General features: G+C 47.9%; 1 protein-coding gene across 1 annotated transcript in view; it reads right to left on the reverse strand.

Moving 5' to 3' along the window:
- Positions 1-25702, reverse strand: part of SPAG6 (sperm associated antigen 6) — a 449242-nt gene that overhangs the window by 369595 nt on the left and 53945 nt on the right. The window contains exon 4 of the mRNA XM_030199370.1: positions 18024-18207. Within this exon, the coding sequence (XP_030055230.1) occupies positions 18024-18207 (184 nt within the window). The remainder of the gene's footprint in view (positions 1-18023; positions 18208-25702) is intronic.

Here is a 25702-nt window from a genome sequence, read left to right on the forward strand (position 1 = left end):
TGCTCAGTCTGTCGGCCAGACTGTTGTTTACACCTGCCAGATATGTGGCTTGGAGCACCATGCCGTGACGGCGAGCCCAGAGCCACATGCTGACGGCTTCCTGACACAGGGGGCGAGATCCGGTGCCCCCCTGCTTGTTGATGTAATACATGGCAACCTGGTTGTCTGTCTGAATTTGGATAATTTGGTGGGACAGCCGATCTCTGAAAGCCTTCAGAGCGTTCCAGACCGCTCGCAACTCCAGAAGATTGATCTGCAGATCGTGTTCCTGGAGGGACCAGCTTCCCTGGGTGTGAAGCCCATCGACATGAGCTCCCCACCCCAGGAGAGACGCATCCGTAGTCAGCACTTTTTGTGGCTGAGGAATTTGGAAAGGACGTCCCAGAGTCAAATTGGACCAAATCGTCCACCAATACAGGGATTTGAGAAAACTCATGGACAGGTGGATCACGTCTTCTAGATCCCCAGCAGCCTGAAACCACTGGGAAGCTAGGGTCCATTGAGCAGATCTCATGTGAAGGCGGGCCATGGGAGTCACATGAACTGTGGAGGCCATGTGGCCCAGCAATCTCAACATCTGCTGAGCTGTGATCTGCTGGGACGCTCGCACCCGCGAGACGAGGGACAACAAGTTGTTGGCTCTCGCCTCTGGGAGATAGGCACGAGCCGTCCGAGAATCCAGCAGAGCTCCTATGAATTCGAGTCTCTGTACTGGGAGAAGATGGGACTTTGGATAATTTATCACAAACCCCAGTAGCTCCAGGAGGCGAATAGTCATCTGCATGGACTGTAGAGCTCCTGCCTCGGATGTGTTCTTCACCAGTCAATCGTCGAGATATGGGAACACGTGTACCCCCAGCCTGCGAAGTGCCGCTGCTACTACAGCCAAGCACTTCGTGAACACTCTGGGCGCAGAGGCGAGCCCAAAGGGTAGCACACAGTACTGGAAGTGACGTGTGCCCAGCTGAAATCGCAGATACTGTCTGTGAGCTGGCAGTATCGGGATGTGCGTGTAGGCATCCTTCAAGTCCAGAGAGCACAGCCAATCGTTTTCCTGAATCATGGGGAGAAGGGTGCCCAGGGAAAGCATCCTGAACTTTTCCTTGACCAGATATTTGTTCAGGGCTCTTAGGTCTAGGATGGGACGCATCCCCCCTGTTTTCTTTTCCACAAGGAAGTACCTGTAATAGAATCCCAGCCCTTCCTGCCCGGATGGCACGGGCTCTACCACATTGGCGCTGAGAAGGGCGGAGAGTTCCTCTGCAAGTACCTGCTTGTGTTGGAAGCTGTAAGACTGAGCTCCCGGTGGACAATTTGGAGGTTTTGAGGCCAAATTGAGGGTGTATCCGTGCCGGACTATTTGAAGAACCCACTGATCGGAGGTTATGAGAGGCCACCTTTGGTGAAAAACTTTTAACCTCCCTCCGACCGGCAGATCGCCTGGCACTGACACTTGGATGTCGGCTATGCTCTGCTGGAGCCAGTCAAAAGCTCGTCCCTTGCTTTTGCTGGGGAGCCGAGGGGCCTTGCTGAGTCGCACGCTGCTGACGAGAGCAAGCGCGCTGGGGCTTAGCCTGGGCCGCAGGCTGTCGAGAAGGAGGATTGTACCTACGCTTGCCAGAAGAGTAGGGAACAGTCTTCCTTCCCCCATAAAAACGTCTACCTGTGGAGGTAGAAGCTGAAGGCTGCCGGCGGGAGAACTTGTCGAAAGCGGTATCCCGCTGGTGGAGCTGCTCTACCACCTGTTCGACCTTTTCTCCAAAAATATTATCCGCACGGCAAGGCGAGTCCGCAATCCGCTGCTGGATTCTATTCTCCAGGTCGGAGGCATGCAGCCATGAGAGTCTGCGCATCACCACACCTTGAGCAGCGGCCCTGGACGCAACATCAAAGGTGTCATACACCCCCTCTGGCCAGGAATTTTCTGCACGCCTTCAGCTGCCTGACCACCTCCTGAAATGGCTTGGCTTGTTCAGGAGGGAGCTTGTCCACCAAGCCCGCCAACTGCCGCACATTGTTCCGCATGTGTATGCTCGTGTAGAGCTGGTAAGACTGAATTTTGGCCATGAGCTTAGAGGAATGGTAGGCCTTCCTCCCAAAGGAGTCTAAGGTTCTAGAGTCTTTGCCCGGGGGCACCGAAGCATGCTCCCTAGAACTCTTAGCCTTCTTTAAGGCCAAATCCACAACTCCAGAGTCGTGAGGCAACTGAGTGCGCATCAACTCTGGGTCCCCATGGATCCGGTACTGGGACTCGATCTTCTTGGGAATGTGGGGATTAGTTAAAGGCTTGGTCCAGTTCGCCAGCAATGTCTTCTTTAGGACATGATGCATGAGTACTGTGGACGCTTCCTTAGGTGGAGAAGGATAGTCCAGGAGCTCAAACATTTCAGCCCTGGGCTCGTCCTCCACGACCACCGGGAAGGGGATGGCCGTAGACATCTCCCAGACAAAGGCCACAAAAGACAGACTCTCGGGAGGAGAAAGCTGCCTTTCAGGGGAGGGAGTGGGATCAGAAGGAAGGCCATCAGACTCCTCGTCAGAGAAATATCTGATGTCCTCCTCCTCCTCCCACGAGGCCTCACCATCAGTATCAGACACAAGTTCACAGACCTGTGTCTGAAGCCGTGCCCAGCTCGACTACGTGGAACCACGGCCACGGTGGGAGCGTCGAGAAGTAGACTCCCTCGCCCACACCGGCGAAGCTCCCTCCGCCGACGTCGTCGGGGAGCCTTCCTGGGAGGCGACCGCAGTCGGTACCGCAAGCGGCACCGATGTCGGAGACCTCACCCGGGCAAAGGGCCAGCTGGCGCCTCACTCGACGGTACCGGTGGCGCAAGCACCCCCGGTACCGGAGGGGAAGGGCGCAACAGCTCTCCCAGGATCTCTGGGAGAACGGCCCGGAGACTCTCGTGCAGAGCAGCTGTGGAGAAAGACATGGAAGCCGATGCAGGTGTCGATGTCAGAGTCTGTTCCGGGCGTGGAGGCTGTTCCGGGCTGTCCAAGGTGGAGCACATCGACACCTCCTGAACAGAGGGTGAGCGGTCCTCCCGGTGCCGATGCCTACTGGTTGCCGACTCCCTCGGCGACCCAGAGCTCTCGGTACCAACACGGGAAGGAGACCGGTGTCGATGCTTCTTTGACTTTTTCAAACGAAGCATGTCACCGGAGCTTCCCGGTACCGACGAGGAGGACGTAGAATCCAGCCGTCGCTTCCTCGGGGCCGAGGCCGAAGAAGGTCGGTCTCGGGGGGGCTGTACCGCAGGAGCCCTCAGGGTAGGGGGAGACCCACCGGAAGGCTCACCGCCACCAGCAGGAGAATGGACAGCCCTCACCTGCACTCCAGTCGAAGCACCACCGTCCGACGACATCAGCACTAGTGGAGGTCCCGGTACCACCGACGCAGCCTTCCGATGTCTCAGCCCCGACAACACAGAGGGTCGATGCCTCGATGCACTTGATGCAGTCGCAGCCAATGGCGGAGGTCTTGACTCTGTCGACGTCGACGCATTCGATACTCCCGGTGCCGATGCCGACGAAGAGCCCGAGAACAAAACGTTCCACTGGGCCAATCTTGCTACCCGAGTCCTTTTCTGTAAAAGGGCGCAAAGACTACAGGCCTGCGTGCCTGTCAGTGAGCGAGATTACCCGGGCGCACTGGGTGCACTTCTTGAAGCCGCGAAATCAAAACTCGTAATTGCGGTAAGGCACCAAAAAGAGGGGGAGAAAAAAATTCAACCCGAGGCCTCAAAAGGGCCTACCCCGAAAACGAAAGAAAACTTAACGGGGCAAAAAACTGGAAATACAGGAAGGGGAAAAAAGACCGAAAGACCTTCTTCCGAAATCCTTTTTTTTTTTTTTTTTTTAGTAGCGAAAAGTCAAAAAGACGCGTGAGGGTCAACTTAAGGGGCGCGAACGGCGTAAACACGACCGAACCGAGCGCGGACAAAAGAAGACTGACGAACACGAGCCGGTTCGGGCGGGAAGACTGCCGCGCATGCGCGGTACGCATGGGCGCGCGAGGACTAGCAAAGGCCTTTGCTAGTGAAGTTTCCGATTGGAGGGGCTGCCGTGGACGTCACCCATCAGTGAGAACAAGCAGCCTGCTTGTCCTCAGAGAACACCTGCTACAGATGAGCAATTGTTTTCTCCAAGGAAAAGTAGGATGCACTATTCTGACTGATGGGACTCCCTAGCTACCAGGCTGTCTGAAAAGAAAAGGGGAATGAAATGGCCTGCAACAGGCAAGGCCCAATGGACAAATCAGAACCATAAACAGTAATTGTAATACTCTTTTTCCTTTTAGGAGAGCATGGAACTGAAACAAATGGGCCTAAGGGGTAGAACTGGATGCTAGACTCCAAATAAATTCTGAAGAACTGTCTGACCAAACCAGCTATCATGTCAGGAAACCTGTCCTAGGCAGTAATGAGATGTGAATGTGGCACTGAGGACATGTTGCAGCTCTGCAAATCTTCTCTACAGATGCTATCTAAGGTGGGCTACTTTTCTTCCTAGTACATTGTTCCACTCTTTGGTATCCGTGATCAACCTCCCACTCTTTCTCTTCATTTCTTTGGGCTACCGACTCCGCCATGACATGACCTTCCAGAGTCAGCCCAGCTTGAGCATAAGTGAAAGAGATGCAATCTGCTAACCAACTGGATAGGATTCATTTATCTATAGCACCCTCAACATGCTGGGGTGAAAAGAAACAAAAAGCTGGGGGGACTGTCTATGGGCTCTGGTCCGCTCTAGATAGAAGGCCAGTTGCAGTCCAGTGTACAGTGAGGGGGAGGAAGTGACATCACCAAGGCAGATGGACATCTAAGCTAGGTGCTCCATTTTAAGTCCAAGAGATTTGTATCCAACAGAGTGTAAGGGTGATCGGTTTACCGCATCTACAGAAGAATCTGGTGTTGGATGCGTGGTGGTCTGGAACGGCAGCAAAAAAAATTGCTGAAGAGAGCAAACTGGCACCCAGAATAGTGGAGCATTTTATCAGTCAGGGAACATATGGTGTGGCTTGAATAAAGGAGGTGGTGCTGGTGCTGGAGAAGAGAACTGTCACTAAATCAGATCTCCAGCACTAGATGGGAGAAATCAAGTTGAAGATTGCTGCTGTAAAATTGCAAATTAAAGACGCGGTTCAGGAGATCAAAGCGAATCTGACAGATATGAGGGTACGAATAGACAATGTGGAAACCAGGATGGAAAGTTGAGAGGATCTAGTAACAGAAATGCAAACCAGGATCACAGATCTGACTTCAGAATATCAGGATCTGGTGTCTAAAGTGGAATACCTTGAAAACAGCACCCATCACAACATGCGACTCTGCAGAATACCGGAAGTAGCAGAGTAAAAAGACGCAGTGAAGGTCATTAAAAACTAAATTGCTGGCTCTTACAAGGTGAGAATAATATCCCCAATGGTGGGTTGGATCCCCTGATAGAAAGGGCGCATAGATGGGCCCTCATATTGCTGACTGCTTGAGAGACATAATTGTGTACTTTCAAAGTTTCGTGGACAAGAAGCAGTTGATGCGAAAGCAAGGGAGCAAGATGTGGTGCAGTGGAATATATCATGATTTGGTGAATATCACCCTCTAGAAAAGAAAAGCTTTCCAGGAGACAACTAAAGTGGTGGTGAAAGCTAAGTGGAAATACAAATGGACCTTTCCCTTCAGTTTACTGGTAAAAGTAATGGAATAAATATAAAAGTGACATCAGTAGAAGAGCTGCTGTGAAAAGAAGGAATTGAGAAAGTAAGTGGAGTGGAACCTGGAGAACCACGAGCAAATGTGAGACAGCGTTTAGCAGGATTCCAAAGGCAGAAGATGGAGAGAAGTAACCGACAACCTAGCAGTACTGGTAGGGAACAGGAGATGAGCAGAGCTAAATAACAATTTTAATAGACTGTATTATTTCTTTACCTATCAGTTTATATTAGCTCAAAGCAGAGCTAGAAAATAAGACCAGATCCAAAAGACTAGAAAACTTATTGACTGAAGAAAATTTTAAAGAACTAACCAAAATACAATAATCAATATATCATACATGTGGAGGAGTGGCCTAGTGGTTAGGGTGGTGAACTTTGGTCCTGGGGAACTGAGTTCAATTCCCACTTCAGGCACAGGCAGCTCTTTGTGACTCTGGGCAAGTCACTTAACCCTCCATTGCCCCATGTAAGCCGCATTGAGCCTGCCATGAGTGGGAAAGTGCGGGGTACAAATGTAACAAAAAATAAAAATAAATACTTGCATGTATAAATTCAATCTATTATGGAACTGCAATGGCCGGTTTAGATCTTTATAATACATCATTATTTCTCAAGAAGATGTGTGCTAGCCAAGATCATCTGTATTTACAATAATTTATATTTTACTAGTAAAAAAGGCCCGTTTCTGACACAAATGAAACAGGCGCTAGCAAGGTTTTCCTCGGCTCCCCTGCAGCCACCCATGTCCAGCGATCCTCCTTCTCCCCTGCAGCCACCCATGTCCAGCGACCCTCCTCTCTCCCCTGCCCCTCTCCAGCCACTCATGTCCAGCGACCCCTGCCCCCTGCAGCCACCCATGTCCAGCGACCCTCCTCTCTAACCTGCCCCCCTCCAGCCACCCATGTCCAGCGACCCTCCTCTCTCCCCTGCCCCCCCTCCAGCCACCCATGTCCAGTGACCCTCCTCTCTCCCCTGCCCCCCCCCCTCCAGCCACCCATGTCCAGCGACCCTCCTCTGGACATGGATCAGCTGTGAGGCATGTTTTTTCCCCCCGGGTTCTGAAGTTGACGTCATAATGGCTACGGTGAGGTCAGCCTGATCTACGGAGCCTAGCAGACCAACTCGGAATGAGCCACGGTCCCAGGCAAGTCAGAACGTTGGCGGTGAGAATTATTATATAGGATAGTAAATAGAAACATACAGACTGCGCTTCTCAAATACTTTATACTTCCTGGATGGGACTTGAGAAGAACAAAGGAAAAAAATTAAGTGCCTGCATAAAGAAGAAATAGTGGAGAACACAAAGAGGGGCATAATCGAAAGGGACGCCCAAGTTTTGCTGAGGACATCCTCGCAAAACATCCCGATGGAGGGGCGGGGAAATCTGTATTATCGAAAAAAGATGGACGTCCATCTTTCGTTTCGATAATACGGTCGGAGACGCCCAAATCCTGAAATTTAGGTCGTCCTTAGAGATGGTCGTCACCAGACTTGGTCATTTCTAATTTTCAGCGATAATGGAAACCAAGGACGCCCATCTCAGAAATGACCAAATACAAGCCCTTTGGTCATGGGAGGAGCCAGCATTCATAGTGACTGGTCCCCCTGACATGTCAGGACACCAACCTAGGGGGCACTGCAGTGGACTTCAGAAATTGCTCCAAGGTACATAGCTCCCTTACCTTGTGTGCTGAGCCCCCCAAACCCCCGCCTTCCAAAACCCACTACCCACAACTGTACACCACTACCATAGCCCCTATGGTTGAAGGGGGGCACCTACATGTGGGTACAGTGGGTTTCTGGTGGGTTTTGGAGGGCTCACATTTATCACCACTAGTGTAACAGGTGGGGGGGATGGGCCTGGGTCCACCTGCCTGAAGTGCACTCCACCCACTAAAACTGCTCCAGGGACCTGCATACTGCTGTGATGGACCTGAGTATGACATTTGAGGCTAGCACAAAATATTTTTAAAGATTTTTTTTGAGGGTGGGAGGGGGTTAGTGACCACTGGGGGAGTAAGGGGAGGTCATCCCCGATTCTCTCCGGTGGTCATCTGGTCAGTTCGAGCACCTTTTTGTGCCTTGGTCGTAAGAAAAAACAGGACCAGGTAGAGTCGTCCAAGTGCTCGTCAGAGACGCCCCCTTTTTTTCCATTATGGTCGAGGACATCCATGTGTTAGACACGCCCAAGTCCTGCCTTCACTACGCCTCCGACACGCCCCCGGAAACTTTGTCATCCCTGCGACGGGAAAGCAGTTGGGGATATCCAAAATCGGCTTTCGATTATACCGATTTGGGCAACCCTGTGAGAAGGAAGCCCATCTTCCGATTTGTGTCGAAAGATGGGCGTCCTTCTCTTTCGATAATGAGCCTGAAAGTGATAGTTGGACAGTATGCTGATTGAAAGGAGAAGGAAATATTATACTGTGTATGTGATGGGGGTGAGTATTATACTATCCTGCTTATAATCGAAAGAGAAAAACGCCTATATTGCGACCCAAATTGGGAGATGGGCGTCTTTCTCCCGTGGGCGCCCAAATCGGTATAATCGAAAGCCGATTTTGGGCGTTTCCAACTGCAATCCGTCGCGGAAACGGGTAAAGTTGACGGGGGCGTGTCGGAGGCGTGGTGAAGGCGGAACTGGGGCGTCGTTATCGGCCGAGGAGAGATGGGCTTCTTTAGCTGATAATCAAAAAAAAAGGCGTTTTTACCGCGATTTGGGGTCACTTTTTTTGGACACTTTTTTTTCACGAACAAGTCCCAAAAAAGTGCCCCAACTGACCAGATGACCACTGGAGGGAATCGGGGATGACCTCCCCGGACTCCCCCAGTGATCACTAACCCCCTCCCACCAAAAAAAACCCACTTTAAAACTTTTTTTCCAGCCTCTATGCCAGCCTCAAATGCCGTACCCACCTCCATGACAGCAGAATGGGTTCTATCCTGTGACAGCCTTTCCCTGGTTCTGATGTGGCTCTCGGGTGAGTGTGACACCTTTTCTGTTATGCGCACTGCAGAGTCACATCAGCAATGCATTGTGGTGGGTGTAGGGTATTGGGCTCCGTGATTCCACTAGCTTGTGGCAAATGCTCACGATGTTGGTAGTTGGTAGGCTCTACTCCCATGGTGCTTTTCCCCCTGCTTACTGGGTCAGAGTGTGCCCTGTTTTGTTTCCGGTAGTCCATGAGGTAGTAGTGGCCATTTTTGTAAACCAATTTTAGATCCCTTTCACGTGTTAGCCACGTTACAGAACTTAGTTCTTACCTTGAATGTGGCTGAAAGAGGGCATTTTACACCATTGTGCCAGCTCTGACCTACTGCTCATCTCAGTACCAGGGAGACTCGTTGCCAGTGGGGCACAACCTCTGATCTGCAGTTAACTGTGAGTAGGAGGCATATTTTCAAAGCACTTAGCCTTCCAAAGTTCCACAGGCTTCTATGGAACTTTGGAAGGCTAAGTGCTTTGAAAATATGCCTCTAAGCGTGCTTATTCCAATAAAGGACATTTTCCGAGATATTAGTCTTCAGGTGTCAACTGGTGTGCCAATGTTATATAGAAGCAACAAGTCCTAGAGGCCTGCGTGTATACAGGTCCCTGGAGCACTTTTAGTGGGTACCGCAGTGCACTTCAGCCAGGGGGACCCAGGCCCACCCCCCCCCCTACCTGTAACACTTGTGCTGGTAAATGGGAGGTCTCCAAAACCCACTGTACCCACATGTAGGTGCCCCCTTCACCCCTAAGAGCTATGGTAGTGTTGTACATTTGTGGGTAGTGGGTTTTGGGGGAGGGGGTTGGGTGCTCAGCACCCGTGGCAAGGGAGCTATGCATGTGGGAGCTTTTTCTGAAGTCCACCGCACTGACCTCTAGGGTGCTCAGTTGGTGTCCTGGCATATAAGGGGGGCCAGTGTACTACGAATCCTGGCCCCTCCCATGACCAAATGGCTCGGATTAGGACGTTTTTGAGCTGGGCGTTTTTAGTTTCCATTATCGCTAAAAAAAAACGCCCAGCTGAAAAACATCCATTTTTTCGAAAACACAGTCTGTCCCGCCTCTTCACGTACCTGTTTTCGGATGTAGACGTCCATGGAGATAGGCGTTCGCATTCGATTATGCCCCTCCACGTGTGTGTGATGGGGGTGAGCATTATACTATGTGTGTGATGGGGGTGAGAGTGGTGGGGACATGAGAGGTTGAATGGTGGGGTGGCGGAATAGAAGGGAGATATCTTTGTGGTTTTGCAGGAGGGAATTACTGTAGAGGAAAGGATAGCAGGGTTGGGATTTGGGGTGTTGGATCTAGGGAGTAATGGATTTACATTAAAAGTTGACTCGCGGAGGTTTGCTTGCCCATTATAGAATGGGAGGCAATAGAAGTATCGCTGAGAGTTGTTGGGGGGGGGGGGGTGGAATAAGGAATTGCTGAATGTAGGGGAACTTTGGATTCGAGGAGAAGGGTAACTTGTCCTTGCCATTTTCTGTCCAGTCACGATCAGGGCTATCCCTAGATTACATTTACATTTTTACCTTGGATTTATCTCTAGACCAGGATGTTTTCCATGGAACATGCTAGATCTGTCTGCAATAAGACTTTTTGTTTTTGATATGAGAACTTTTATATTGGATTCCTTTAAATGATGATCCTCCTTTGCTAGACTTATGCCCTCCTGAATATAAGATTTTACATTTATCCAAAACAAATCATAGGGGAGGCAGATTAGCTATGATTTATAAATAATATTTTCTAACATAGTTTTATTAGATTTTAAGACAACATCAGGCTGGAAGATTTTAACTTGATAAACATCTGGAGGACTCTCTAGGGGCAAGTCTATAAACTAGCACTTAGATATAAAAGCACTTACACACTTTAAAGGCACCACAAAATTAACAGTTCAGTGCCCATGTGCACTATGAACTATTCTAGAAAATAGCGCTTAAGTGCCACAGTGCTTAACTGCAAGGGGGGGGGCATACATATGGGTGGCTCATGGGCATATCTCCCAGTTAGGCATTTAGTACTAGACTCTACATATGACATCTAAAATTTGGTAATGAAACAAAATACGCCTAGGTGTACTTTGTAGAATACGCCTATATTTCCGTGCGGTTTAAAGAATACGCTGAGCGTCCGTCAGTGTGACTAAATTTAGTCACAAGCAATTACGCCAAGTAAAATTTGGTGTAAATGCCGATGCCTAAATTAGGCATGGACCGGGTGTATTCTATAACACACACAGATTTTAGAAACGCCCACAATCTGCCCATGGCCATGCCCCCCTTTCAACTATGCAACTTAGACAGTTGTGTGGGTAAATTCTAATTAATGCCAATTAGTGTCAATAACTGCTTAATTAGCAATTATCGGCGCCAATTGGCTTGTTAACTAAGTTATGCACGCAAATCTAGAATACGGCTGGATTTGCACGGAAAACGTAAGTCGTGCTATATAGAATCCAGGGCTCAGTTTGTAGAACACTATAAACCACATACATCACTTGGCACATCTAGGCACTCCAAATTATGCAATCGACATGGTGTAAGAAGGCGTGCCTACACATGGATGCACCAATGCTGACCTTACACTACAATTCTATAATGGAATCTTGGAACCAAGATGACATTATAAGACTGGTTCTAAGAACATGGCATTAGAGCATCTAAACTGAGGCATCAATTAATAGAACTGTCCTTCATATATTGTATAGCGAAGATACTTACCTGTAGCAGGTATTCTCCGGGGACAGCAGGCTGATTGTTCTCATTGATGGGTCGGCATCCACGGCGGCCCAGGAACGGAGATTTTTTTCCAGCAAAAATCAACAAACTTTGTGACAGCTTCCAGAGTGCAGGACAGACGCACTGCGCATGCGCGGCCATCTTCCCGCCCGCGCCCGTCCATTCCCTGATCAGTTATATCAAAAAGCAAATAAACAACAACAACAACTCCAAAGGGGAGGTGAGCGGGTTGGTGAGAACATCAGCCTGCTGTCCTCGGAGAATACCTGCTACAGGTAAGTATCTTCGCTTTCTCCGAGGACAAGCAGGCTGCTTGTTCTCACTGATGGGGTATCCCTTGCAACCAGGCTCACTCAAAACAACAAAGAAAGGTCAATTGGGCCTCACAACGGCAAGGACATAACAGAGATTGACCTATGAAGTAAACATCTAACTGAGAGTGCAGCCTGGAACAGAACAAAAATGGGCCTAGGAGGGTGGAGTTGGATTCCAGACCCAAAACAGATTCTGCAACACCGACTGCCCGAACCGACTGTCGCGTCGGGAGTCCTGCTGAAGGCAGTAATAAGATGTGAATGTGTGGACAGATGACCACGTCGCAGCCTTGCAAATCTCTTCAATAGTGGCTGACTTCAAGTGAGCCACTGACGCTACCATGGCTCTATGAGCCGTGACATAACCCTCAAGAGTCAGCCCAGCTTGGGCGTAAGTGAAGGAAATGCAATCTGCTAGCCAATTTGAAATGGTGCGTTTCCCAACAGCGACTCCCTTCCTGTTGGGATCAAAAGAAACAAACATTTGGGCGGACTGTCTGAAGGGGCTTGTCCGCTCCACATAGAACGCCAATGCTCTTTTGCAGTCCAATGTATGCAACTGACGTTCAGCAGGGCGGGTATGAGGACGGGGAAAGAATGTTGGCAAGACAACTGACTGGTTCAGATGGAACTCCAACACCACTTTCAGCAAGAACTTAGGGTGCTTACGGAGGACTACTCTGTTATGATGAAATTTAGTATAAGGAGTATGGGCTACCAAGGCTTGGAGCTCACTGACTCTACGAGCTGAAGTAACCGCCACCAAGAAAATGACCTTCCAGGTCAAGTACTTCAGATGGCAGGAATCCAGTGGCTCAAAAGGAGGTTTCATCAGCTGGGTGAGGACGACGTTGAGATCCCATAACACTGGTGGAGGTTTGACTGGGGGCTTTGACAAAAGCAAACCTCTCATGAAGCGAACAACTAAAGGCTGTCCAAAAATAGGCTTACCCTCTACACGATAATGGAAAGCACTAATTGCACTAAGATGAACTCTTACGGAGTTGGTCTTGAGACCAGACTCTGACAAGTGTAGAAGGTATTCAAGCAGGGTCTGTGTAGGACAAGAGCGAGGATCTAGGGCCTTGCTGTCACACCAGACCACAAACCTCCTCCACTTAAAAGAGTAACACTTCTTTGTGGAGTCTTTCCTAGAAGCAAGCAAGACTCGTGAGACACCCTCAGAGAGACCCAAGAAAGCGAAGTCTACGCTCTCAACATCCAGACCATGAGAGCCAGAGACTGGAGGTCGGGATGCAGAAGCGCCCCCTTATTCTGAGTAATGAGGGTTGGAAAACACTTCAATCTCCACGGTTCTTCAGAGAACAACTCCAGAAGAAGAGGGAACCAAATCTGACGTGGCCAAAAAGGCGCAATCAGAATCATGGTTCCGCGGTCTTGCTTGAGTTTCAGCAAAGTCTTCCCCACCAGAGGTATGGGAGGATATGCGTTCAGAAGGCCTGTTCCCCAATGAAGGAGAAAGGCATCTGACGCTAGCCTGTCGTGGGCCTGAAGTCTGGAACAGAACTGAGGGACCTTGTGATTGAGCTGAGTGGCAAAAAGATCCACCGAGGGGGTGCCCCCCGCTCGGAAGATCTTGTGAACAACTCTGCAGTTGAGCGACCACTCGTGAGGTTGCATTATCCTGCTCAATCTGTCTACCAGACTGTTGTTTACGCCTGCCAGATACGTGGCCTGGAAAAACATGCCATGATGGCAAGCCCAAAGCCACATCTGGACGGCCTCCCGACACAGGGGGCGAGATCCAGTGCCCCTCTGCTTGTTGACGTAATACATGGCAACCTGGTTGTCTGTCTGATTTGAATAATTTGATTGGACAGCCGATCTCTGAAATCCTTCAGAGCGTTCCAGATTGCTCGCAGCTCCAGGAGATTGATCTGAAGACCTGACTCCTAGAGGGACCAAGCTCCCTGAGTGTGGAGCCCATCTACATGCGCTCCCCACCCAAAGAGAGATGCATCCGTGGTCAGCACTTTTTGAGGCTGAGGAATCTGGAAGGGACGTCCCAGGGTCAGATTGGATCGAATTGTCCACCACTGAAGGGAATTGTGAAAATCGGTGGACAGCTGGATCACATCCTCTAGATTCCCCGCAGCTTGATACCACTGGGAAGCTAGGGTCCATTGAGTAGATCTCATGTGCAGGCGTGCCATGCCATGGGCATCACATGAACTGGGGAGGCCATGTGTCCTAGAAGTCTCAACATCTGCTGAGCCGTGATCTGCTGAGATGCCCTGGCCATGGAAACGAGAGACAGAAGGTTGTCTGCTCCCGTCTCAGGAAGATAGGCCTGAGCTGTCAGAGTCCAGCAGAGCTCCTATGAATTCTAGTTATTGAACTGGAAGAAGGTGGGACTTTGGGTAATTGATGACAAACCCTAGTAGCTCCAAGAGGCGAATAGTCATTTACATGGACTGTAGAGCTCCTGCCTCTGAGGTGTTCTTCACCAGCCAATCATCGAGATAAGGAAACACATACACTCCCAGTCTGCGTAGCGACGCTGCACCCACTGCCAGGCATTTTGTAAACACCCGTGCGCTGCAACCACTGCCAGGCATTTTGTAAATACCCGTGGCGCGGAGGCTAGCCCAAAGGGCAGCACACAATACTGGAAGTGCTGTGTTCCCAGACGGAATCATAGATACTTCCTGTGAGCTGGAAATATCGGAATTTGAGTGTAAGCATCCTTTAAAGTCCAGAGAGCATAGCATTGAGCCTGCAAAGAGGTGGGAAAATGTGGGATACAAATGCAATAAATAAATAAATCATTTTTCTGAATCATGGGAAGAAGGGTGCCCAGGGAAACCATCCTGAACTTTTCTCTGACCAGATATTTGTTCAGGGCCCTTAGGTCTAGGATGGGACGCATCCCCCCTGTTTTCTTTTGCACAAGGAAGTACCTGGAATAGAACCCCAGCCCTTCTTGCCCTGGTGGAACGGGCTCGACCGCATTGGCACTGAGAAGGGTGGAGAGTTCCTCTGCAACTACCTGCCTGTGCTGGAAGCTGAAAGACTGAGCTCCCGGTGGACAATTTGGAGGTCTGGAGATCAAATTGAGGGAGTACCCCAACCTGACTACTTGAAGAACCCACCGGTCAGAGGTTATGAGAGGCCACCTTTGGTGAAAACATTTTAACCTCTTTCCGACCGGTAGATCGTCCAGCACAAGTACGTTTATGGCGGCTATGCTCAGCTGGAGCCAGTCAAAAGCCCATCCCTTGCTTTTGCTGGGGAGCTGTAGGGGCCTGTCTGGGCACACGCTGTTGACGCGAACGAGCGCGTTGGGCTGAGCCTGAGAAGGCTGTCGGGAAGGTGGATTGTACCTACGCTTATTGTAAGCTTAGGGAGTACTCCATGACAGTCTGCACATCACTATACCTTGAGCAGCGGATCTGGATGCAACATCAAAAGTGTCATAAGCACCCCTGGACAGGAATTTACGACATGCCTTCAGCTGCCTGACCACCTCCAGAAAAGGCCTGGCATGCTTCGGAGGGAGCTTATCCACCAAGTCCACCAGTTGCTTAACATTGTTCCGCATGTGAATGCTCGTGTAGAGCTGGTAGGACTAAATTTTGGACACGAGCATAGAGGACTGGTAGGCCTTCCTCCCAAAAGAGTCTAAAGTCCTAGCCTCTCGCCCCGGGGGCGAAATCTCTAGTACTTCTGGCTCTCTTGAGAGCAGAATCCACAACCACAGAGTCATGAGGTAACTGCGACCTCATCAACTCAGGTTCTCCATGGATCCAATACTGGGACTCCGCTTTCTTAGGGATGGTGGGATTAGATAATGGTTTCATCCAATTCCTCAACAATGTCTCTTTAAGGACATTATGCAGAGGGGCAGTGGATGACTCCTTAGGTGGCAAAGGATAGTCCAGGACCTTGAGCACCTCAGTCCTGGGCTCATCCTCAGTTACCACAGGGAAGGGAATGCCCACAGACATTTCCCGGACAAAGGAGGTGAAGGACAGACTCTCCGGTGGAGAAAGCTTCCTCTCAGGTGAAGGAGTGGGATCAGAAGGAAGACCACAAGACTCCTCAGAAGAGAAATATCTGGGGTCTTCCCCTTCATCCCAGGAGGCATCCTCCTCGGTATCGGACAAGAGTTCACGAACTACATTCCGAAACCGGGCCCATCTTAATGCCAAGGAACCATGTCATCGATGGCGATGTCGAGACGTCGACTCCCATACCGGCGGCGATGAAGCTCCCTCCATCGACGTCAATGGGGAGTCAACCTGGGTGGCAACCGAGGCTGATGCCACAAGCAGTACCGGCGTCGGGGACCTCACCACAGGCAAAGAGCCAGCCGCCGCTTCCATCAACGGTACCGAGGGCGCAAGCACCCCCGGTACCAGAACAGACTGATGCAGCAGCCCTTCCAGGAGGCCTGGAAGAATGGCTCAAATGCTCTCCTCCAGAGTCGCTGTCGAGGAAGGCTGTGGGGCCGGTACCGGAGTCAAAGTCAGAATCTGCGAAGGCCTGGGAGATGGTACCGGGCTGTCTGAAGGCCGATGCACCAACACCTCTTGTATGGAGGGTGAGCACTCCTCCCGGCGTCTGCGCTTTACGGGTGCCAAATCCCTCAACGCCCCAGAGCTCCCGGTACTGTGTCTGGAGGGAGACCAGTGCCGATGCTTCTTCGCCTTCGCTCAAAGCACGTCACCAGTACTCCTCAGTACAGACGAAGAGGAAGTGGAATCCACACGTCTCCTCGGGGTCGGGTCCAACATCGGTCGGTCCCGGTGGGCCTGCACAGCAGGAGCCTTCGAGACAGGTGGAGACCCACTCGATGGCTCACTACTTCCAGCTACAGGGGAAGTTCGGACAGCCATTGCCTGTGCTCCTGATGTCGATGCCATCCCCAGTGCCGATGTAGACGTCGAGGAATCAGTCTGAGCTCTGAAAAGGCGGTCCCGAAGAGCTCTTCTTGACGCCTGTGTCCGCTTTTTCAAGCTAAGACACAACTTGAAAGTGTCTGGGGATGGTCTGACCCAAGGCACTGGATGCACCAGGAGTGCGGGTCAGTGCCTGAGATCGACCACTGGCACCGAGCACACTTCTTGAAGCCGCTGGAAGGCTTCGATGACATCAGCGGAAAAATTGCGACGGCAAAGTCAAACAGCTCAATTGTGCCACCTAAGTTTTTCCTGTGACCTAAGGGAGAGAGACCGCAAGTAGCCACTCTCCACCGCGGAAAAGAAAAAACTGAGGCGGGAAGATGGCCGCGCATGCACAGTGCGTCCGTCCCGTGCTTTGCTGGCTGTCGCAAAGCTTTTTTTGATTTTACTAGAGAAAATCTCCATTCCTGGGGCCGCCATGGACAACGACGACCCACATGTGAGAACAAGCAGCCTGCTTGTCCTTGGAGAACTTAATTTATAGCAGAATTAGAAAAGGTTCAAAGGAAGGTAACCAAAATGATTAAGGGGATGGAATGTCTCTCATATGAGGAAAGCTTAAGAGGCTAGGACTCTTCAAGCTTGGAAAAAAGAGATGGCTGGGGGGATATGATAGAGGTCTACAAAACACTTAGTGGTGTAGAACAGGTATACATAAATCGATTTTGTACCCTTTCAAAAAGTACAAAGACTAGGGGACACTCAGAAGTTACATGGAAACACTTTTAAAACAAATGGCAGAAAATATTTTTTCACAAAACGAATAGTACACTCTGTAACTTGTTTCCACAGAATGTGGTATCAGCGGTTAGCGTATCTGGGTTTGAGAAAGGTTTGGACAAGCTCCTGGAGGAAAAGTCCATAATCTGCTATTGAGATAGACATGGGGAAAGCCACTGCTTGTCCCTAGGGAAAGCAGCATTAATCTTGCTACTATTTGGGAGTCTGTGACCTGAATTGGCCACTGCTGGAAGCAAGATACGGGCTATATCGACCCAGTATGGTTATTCTTATGTAGGGAAGTCGGAGAAGGAATTGAAAACTAGTAAGTAGGTGAAAGATGAGAGGCTGAAGATGGAGGGGGGACAAGGATGAATGAAATTTAGCTATAGACAGATAAAACAAGCAGATGAAAGAACTAGAGAAAAAATGAAACTAAAGAAATAAACATCATACTGCAAGAATGACCCAAGATGGAGCCAACTCTGAGAGAGCAACCCCTTGAGCCAACTCTAGGATTTTGTTATCCATAGTACGAGCACTCACATAAATCAAAGCTCCAAAGTTGTTTTTTCCAGAAATTTAAAATATTATACCTATACATTTCCTTACCTGCATTGTGTCTTGCTATATACCCAAGTGCCCAGGCTGCAGATTCCTTGACTCCCGAGTCAAAATCCTCCAGACATATCACCAGTGTATCCAGGGCACCGCAGTCAACTACAGCTTGGGCGTGATGAGAAGAATGCTTGGATACTGCTCTCAACACAAAAGCAGCCGCCTTTTTATAGAAACGCTATTCAAATTCAAAACACAAATATCATAAATAAGTATTTCACAAAAGTTCAAGTTAAATTTTATTCGATATGTCTCCTATATTGCAAAGGTTTAAGGGGTCTTTTACTATGAGGGGCATTTTCGATATGATGTCTAAGTCTGACTTTGGACGTTTTCCACAAAACGTCCAAAATCTGAATAGGAAAGGTCATTTTCAAAAATGAAAAACATCTTTTTTTTTTTTTTTCGAAAATACTGTTTTGTGCTTTGGACGTTTTGGTTTTTGGTCCATTTTCAAAAAAAAAAAAAAAAGAAGAAGTGCAAAACGTAGAAATTCAAGCCATCGGGATGCAGGAGGAACCACCATTTTTAGCAGACTGGTCCCCCAGACATCCCAGGAGAGCAATGGGACACTTCTGTGCACTTCATAAAAATGTTCCCAATTACACATCTCACCTTTGCTCCCTTATCTTGTCCCCTTGAGCCCTCCAAAACCCACTCAAAACCTACTGCCCCCCCTGAAGGGGGCACCTATATGTGGATACAGGAGGGTTTTGGTGACTTTGGGAGGGGTCACAGTTTCCACCACAAGTGTGACAGGTAGAGGGAGATAGGGACCCAAGTCCTCCACTCCATAGCGCACTACACCAACCACTACACTAGACCTGACTATAACATCTGTGTCAGAGACTGGTAAGTCATATTTTTGTTCACATTTTTGGAGGGGGGGGTCACTGAGCACTGGTGGGTATTGGGGGGGGGTTCATCCCTGATTCTCTCCAGTGGTCATCTGGTCATTTAGGGCACCTTTTTGTGTCTTATTCGTTATAAAAACAGGTCTAGCTCAAAATATCTTAGTTTTAGTTTTGTTTTGTTTTGTTCCATTGTGCTGAAAAACATCTAAGTCTTAGGAATGCCCAAATCCCACCCTTAACACACCCCCTTGAGAATTGGACGCACTGCAAACAGCATAGAAAAACATCTGAAAAATAGGTTTTGAAAATACTGATTTGGACATTCTTGTGAGAAAAACATCCAAATGCTGCTTTATGCCACTTTTTAGACATTGTTCTCTTTCGAAAATGAGCCCATATGTGCGCTAGCGTTTTTAGCTCATGCTAAAAATCAGCTGGCGCTAAATGCCAAAACATCCAATATATTCCTATAGGTGTCTCAACATTTTAACACCAGCTGATTTTTAGCATGAGATAAAAACACTAGCGCACCTTAGTAAAAGACCCCCTAAGTTATTTACACTTTTCAATAATGAGGGAAACGTACAGATCAATTAAGGAACAATGTCAGTTTATATCTGAAGGAATAAAGGAGAAGGTCAGAAAACAATGTTTTACAAGAGGAAAGCATACTTGACAAAAGTCACAAAAGGAAGATAAAAAGTCTTATTCATTATTCAATTGCAGGTCCAGCCAAATGTGGTAGAGAGAGACAAGGGACCAAGGAATCATTTATTCAGTGCATTCGGGAAAGCTGCAAAGAAATAAACTTAAAGCTTTTTAATTGAAGAGTCTAATCAGAGGTAAAACAGGAAGTCTATTTACTTGGGTTGGAGCAGAGACACTAAAACTAGTGTCTAATGGTATACAAGTGGATCCAATATAAAAAGGGTATCACCAACGGAGGATTTTGTGAGAAGCAACGCATCCTTTGAAGAATATAGGGTATGAGAAGACTAGCCAAGAATAAAAGGAAGACCATGAAGACTGAATGTGATAACTTAGTACCAGAACCTTGTAGGGGATCCTATAGGCTACAGGAAGACAATGTTCAGTAAGGAAGAGAGGAGTGACATGGTCAAATTCCCTCCAACCAAAGAGCAAACTAATAGCAATGTTTTGCACAAACTGTAATCTATGAAGTTGATTATTAGGGAGCTCTAAAAAGAGTGAATTGCAATAATCTAAAATAGAGCGAGGAAATTACATTAATTAATTTACTAGCAGGATACTGTTAGCAAATGATCCTTTAAGAGACAAAGAAGAAAGTAGCATATTTTTGTGAATGGGTAAAAAGAAACAAATTATACACCTGCAGTTTGATTTATGTTTATTAAAAAATATAGTAACATAAGAAAAACAAAACTGTAAAGTATCAATTAAAAAATACACATTTATAACAAAGTACAATGGCACGTTTCCCCTTTTTCCATTTGCGAACATATGCCTTTCTGGATGCAGTAATCAATGGAAAAGAGTTGCACAGGAATGGGGATCATAGGAAACCTGCAGATCTGACTTGTTTGCGGGATTCCCACAAAAATAGAAGTTGCTTTGGGTTTCCTGTGTGAGTGTAGTCAAAACATCTGACAACTCCAGAGTGAGGCTGAAGTGCAGTCAGAATATCTGGTGACTCCATAGAGAGGCTTGGAATGCACAGAGAGGCTATTGGAGCACCAGAATTAAGTAGCCGGAACACCGAACAGGCTTGGAACACTCATTGGTTGAATAGTGAATACCACCCAAAAAACCCTCAGAAGTAGTTTCCTAGAAGGAAACAGGAGGATGTTGCCATTAGGAGGAAATAAGGCAGAAGAAAGTTTGAGTGGAGTATTGAAGGGAGTACCCAGGAGTGCAAGTGGGAATGAGCGGAATAAAATTGATCTTAAAAAGTACAGGTGGATCTTAGCAGGTACAGGATAAGGTTTATGTCTCCATACAACTCTCTACAATGGAAGAAATATGCCAAGTGTCTCTTGTAAGGATGGAGGTAGTAATGGTGTGTGTGAAGGAGGTGTGTGTGAAGGATACTGGGGTTGCTGCATCTCTCTGGGCATCCTGTGCTAGCACACCTTCGGACCAAGCCAGCAGATACTGTGGAGGGAGGGAGATACTGTCATAGTAACATAGTAAATGACAGCAGATAAAGACCTGTACGGTCCATCCAGTCTGGCCAACAAGATAAACTCATTTTACATGGTATGTGATACTTTATATGTATACCAGAGTTTGATTTTTCCTTGCTTTGCTCAGGGCACAGACCGTAGAAGTCTGCCCAGCACTGTTCTTGTACTAAGTTCTGAAGCTAACGTCGAAGCCCCTCAAAATGTACACTCAAGCCCATCCCTATCTATTTAGTCACAATCAGGACATAGACTGCAGAAGTCTGCCCAGCTCCCGTTTTGTTTCCCAATTACCGGCGTCACCACCCAATCTCCGCTAAGATTCCGCGGAACCATTCCTTCTAAACAGGATTCATTTTTGTTTATCCCAGGCATGTTTGAATTCCATTACCGTTTTCATCTCCACCACCTCCCACAGGAGGGCATTCCACATATCCACCACCCTCTCTGTGAAAAAATATTTCCTGACAATAGTCCCGAGTCTGCCCTTTCAAATATTTGAACATCTGTATCATGTTACCCGTTTCTCCTTTCCTCCAAGGTATACATGTCCAGGTCAGCAAGTCTCTCATCGTACGGTTTTGCTTTGCAACGCAAATCCCATACCATTTTTGTAGCTTTTCTTTGCACCACTTCCAGTATTTTTACATATTTAGCAAGATACGGTCTTCAAAACTGAACACAATACTCCAAGTGGGGCATCAACAACAACTTGTAGAGGGGCATCAACACCTCCTTTTTTCTGCTGATTATGCCCCTCTCTATGCAGCCTAACATCCTTCTGGCCACGGCCGTCGCCTTGTCGCATTGCTTCTTCACCTTTAGATCCTCAGACACCAACACCCCAGCTTACTAATCTCTCCCCTCCTATCCGGTATCTCTCTTTCGGGTTTCTGCACTCCAAGTGCATCACTCTACACTTCTTGGCATTAAATTTTAACTGAAACTCCAAACGCAACTTCACACACACTGCATGCATGACTGCTGAATACTACCGCTGTCACCCAGCCAGCCACACAAAACTACGCATTCAGCAGTGGAGAAAAAAAAACCTCAGTAACGCCACCCAGCCAGCCCAAGACTTTGGACTAGAAGGCGTGGGCCCGGCGTACCATCATCCGGCTCAAAGAAATCTCCACTTGATACCCCTTAGTGTGACTAAATTAATAACTAACTAACTCACATCAACTGGTGGGGTAACAAACGTGTACATAAGCTTATAGAACACAGAATACAGTTCAAATCAATTGCTTTCAGTTCTACTAATGCAGTTTATATCAATTCAATGCTGGTGATCCAGCCATAAACAACTTAGCTTTTAGTCCAAACGTTGTAGTGTTCTGCTGTCCTCAAAATCACCAGCTTATCAACCCAAAAGGGAATCCCTGTTTCACTTCCGCTGTGTCAGGGGTTTCAATGTTCCATCTGAGAGTGCAATCCTGTGTCCAGTCCGTTTTTCGATACAGCAGACTGGACACAGGATTGCACTCTCAGATGTAACATTGAAACCCCTGACACAGCGGAAGTGAAACAGGGATTCCCTTTTGGGTTGATCAGCTGCCTCCCAACCTCCAGTCCCGCCTCCCACCACTGGCTCTGGCACAGACCGTATAAGTCTGCCCCGCACTATCCCCGCCTCCCAACCTCCAGCCCCGCCTCCCACTACCGGCTCTGCTATCCAATCTCGGTTAAGCTCCTGAGGATCCTTTCCTTCTGAACAGGATTCCTTTACGTTTATCCCACGCATGTTTGAATTCCGTTACCGTTTTCCGTGGGAGACCTGTGAGAAGCAAGTTGCAATAGTCTAAGCGAGAGGTGATAAGAGTGTGGATGAGGGATCTGGTAGTGTGCTCAGAAAGGAAAGGGTGAATTTTGGTGATGTTATAGAAAAAGAAACAGCAATGATGAGCTGAATGTTTTTGAATTTCTAATCAAAGTATTAAACGGTATCCCTTTTTTTTAAATTATTTTTCTTTTTTCTTCTTTTATCTATAATAAACTCAAAGCAGAGAAAAAGACCTCATCAGTCCTAGCTTGGCGTTACTGCGCTTAATGTGCTCAAACGCCAGCGTTCTTTGGACTCCGTTGTAATCCTCGGTCTTAAAAAACTCTGCTCCTATATAGTAAGTAATGGATATTATAATCAATGATAGTCAATCGTGATCTTTCTTTCTTCTATATCAAATGTTAGAAACAATACTTAATGTTACTTAGCTTTTAATCTTGCCCTATGGGGCTCTCCGTTTCGCTATGTATAATAAGCTTCTTCAGGGGGCCAAGCAACTTTTTGGCTAATCACGATATCTTATAGCATGGCGTCTCTGCTCCTATGACTCCGGTAGTGAAAAGAAACGACCGGTTTTAGCAGTCTGCTCAATATGTGCAGAGAAGGAGAGGGAGAGGGAGGAGTCGAAGATGACCCCAAGGTTACGAGCTGATGAGACAGGAAGGATGAGACTGCTATCCACAGAAATAGAGAATAGGGGAGGAGGAGAGGTTGGTTTAGGGGGAAAGATAAGAAGCTCAGTCTTGGTCATGTTTAGTTTCAGATGGCAATGTCAGACAGGCAGGCTGATACTTTGGCCTGGATTTCGGCTGAGATTTCTGGTGTGGAGAGGTAGATCTGGAAGTCATCAGCATAAAGATGATACTGAAAACTATGGGATGAGATCAGAGTACGAAGGAAAGAAGTATAGATGGAGAAAAGAAGAGGTCCCAGGACAGATCCCTGAGGTACACCAACTGACAGTGGGACAGAGGTAGAGGAGGATCCACTAGAGTATACACTAAAGGTACTGGGAGAGATAAGAAGAAAATCAGGAAAGAACAGAGCCCTGAAATCCAAGTGAGGACAGCGTATCAAGGAGTAGGCTGTGATCAACAGTGTCAAAAGCAGCAGACAGATCGAGAAGAATGAGGATAGAATAGAGACCTTTGGATCTGGCCAGGAACAGATCATTGGAGACTTTAGCAAGCACTGTTTCAGTTGAATGAAGGGGGCGAAAGCCAGACTGAAGTGGATCATGAATAGCTTGAGATGAAAGAAAGTCAAGGCAACGGCGGTGAACAGCACGTTCAAATATCTTGGATAGGAAAAGGAGGAGGGAGATGGGGCGATAGTTGGAAGGACAGGTAGGGTCCAATGAAGATTTTTTAAGGAGTGGTGTGACTACGGCATATTTGAAGGCATCAGGAACAGTCACAGTGGAAAGTGAAAGATTGAGGATATGACAGATAAAAGGGATGACAGTAGGAGAGATAGTGTTAAGTAGATGGGTGGGAATAGGATCAGAGGAACAGGTAGTTAGTTTCGAGGAGGAAATAAGATGTGTAGTTTCCTCTTCAGTGATTTCAGAAAAAGAAAAAAAGGAGGGTTGGAGGGTTGAGAGAATGGACTAAGGGAAGGAGAGGTGGAGGTGACCTGGTTGAGAATTTAAGTTTAATCTTGTGAACCTTATCATGAAAGTACTCAGCCAGAGTCTAGGGGTAAAGTGAAGGCACTTTGAGGAGAGAGTTCAGTGTGGCAAAGAGACGTCGAGGGTTTGAGCCAAGGGAATGTGTCAACTGGATGTAATAGGCCTGTTTGGCAAATAAAAGAGCAGACTGGAAGGAGGTCAGCAAGAATTTGAAATGTATGAAGTCAGCATGGGCATGGGATTTCAGCCAAAGGCGTTCGGCAGAGTGGGCACAGAAACATAGGTAGCGGATTCTAGAGGTCAGCCAAGGCTGGGGTTTGGTACATTTTACAGAACGGGGAATGGGAGGAGCGAGAGTATCCAGAGCAGAGGAGAGAATAGTATTATAGGAAGAGACAGCCTCATTGACAGACTTGGATAACATAGTGGTAGAGAAGAGATTTGAAACACTAGAGGACAGAGTAGAAGGGTCAATAGCCTGAAGATTCCTAAATGTATTGATTAAGATTGGACAGGACTGGGGAGGAGGGTGTTTAAGTGTGAAAGTTATCAGATGATGGTCAGAGAGGGGAAGAGTTGAGCCACAGAAACTGGAGAGTGAGCAGTTTGAGAAGAGGATAAGATTAAGACAGTGGCCATTCTGGTGAGTGGGGGCAGTGGAGCACAGTTGAAGATTGAAAGAGGAAGTTAAAGCAAGAAACTGAGAAGCATAAGAGTCAGAGGGATCATTAGCATGAATGTTAAAATCCCCAAGAATGAGGGAAGGAGATGAAGGTTCAAAAAAGAAGGAAAGCCAGGAATCAAAGTCAGTGAGAAAAGAAGAAAGGGACTTATCAGGGGGTCTATAAATGACTGCTACTCGGAGAGGCAGAGGAGCAAATGGATGGAGTGGACTTCGAAGGAAGAAAAACAGTGAGACTGAGGTGGAAGAAGAGGATGAAATCTACAAGAGGGTGAAAGTAGTAGCCTGACACCACCTCTGCGGCCAACCAGACAAGGAGTATGGGAGAAAAGATAACCTCCATGGCAAGGGCCGCGACTGAAGCAGAGTCTTCAGGGTAAAGCCAAGTTTCAGTTAGGTCAAGCAGACGGACAGTACGAGAGATAAAGAGGTCATGGATGTAGGAAAGTTTGTTACAGACAGAGCAGGCATTCCACAGAGCGCAAGAGAAAGGAAGGAAGAAGGGGGGAGGAGAGGAACAGAAATTAGATTGGAGATATCACGGTGTGACCTGCACAAA

The sequence above is a fragment of the Microcaecilia unicolor genome, chromosome 1, assembly GCF_901765095.1.
Source record: "Microcaecilia unicolor chromosome 1, aMicUni1.1, whole genome shotgun sequence".
Classification (NCBI taxonomy): Eukaryota; Metazoa; Chordata; class Amphibia; order Gymnophiona; family Siphonopidae; genus Microcaecilia; species Microcaecilia unicolor.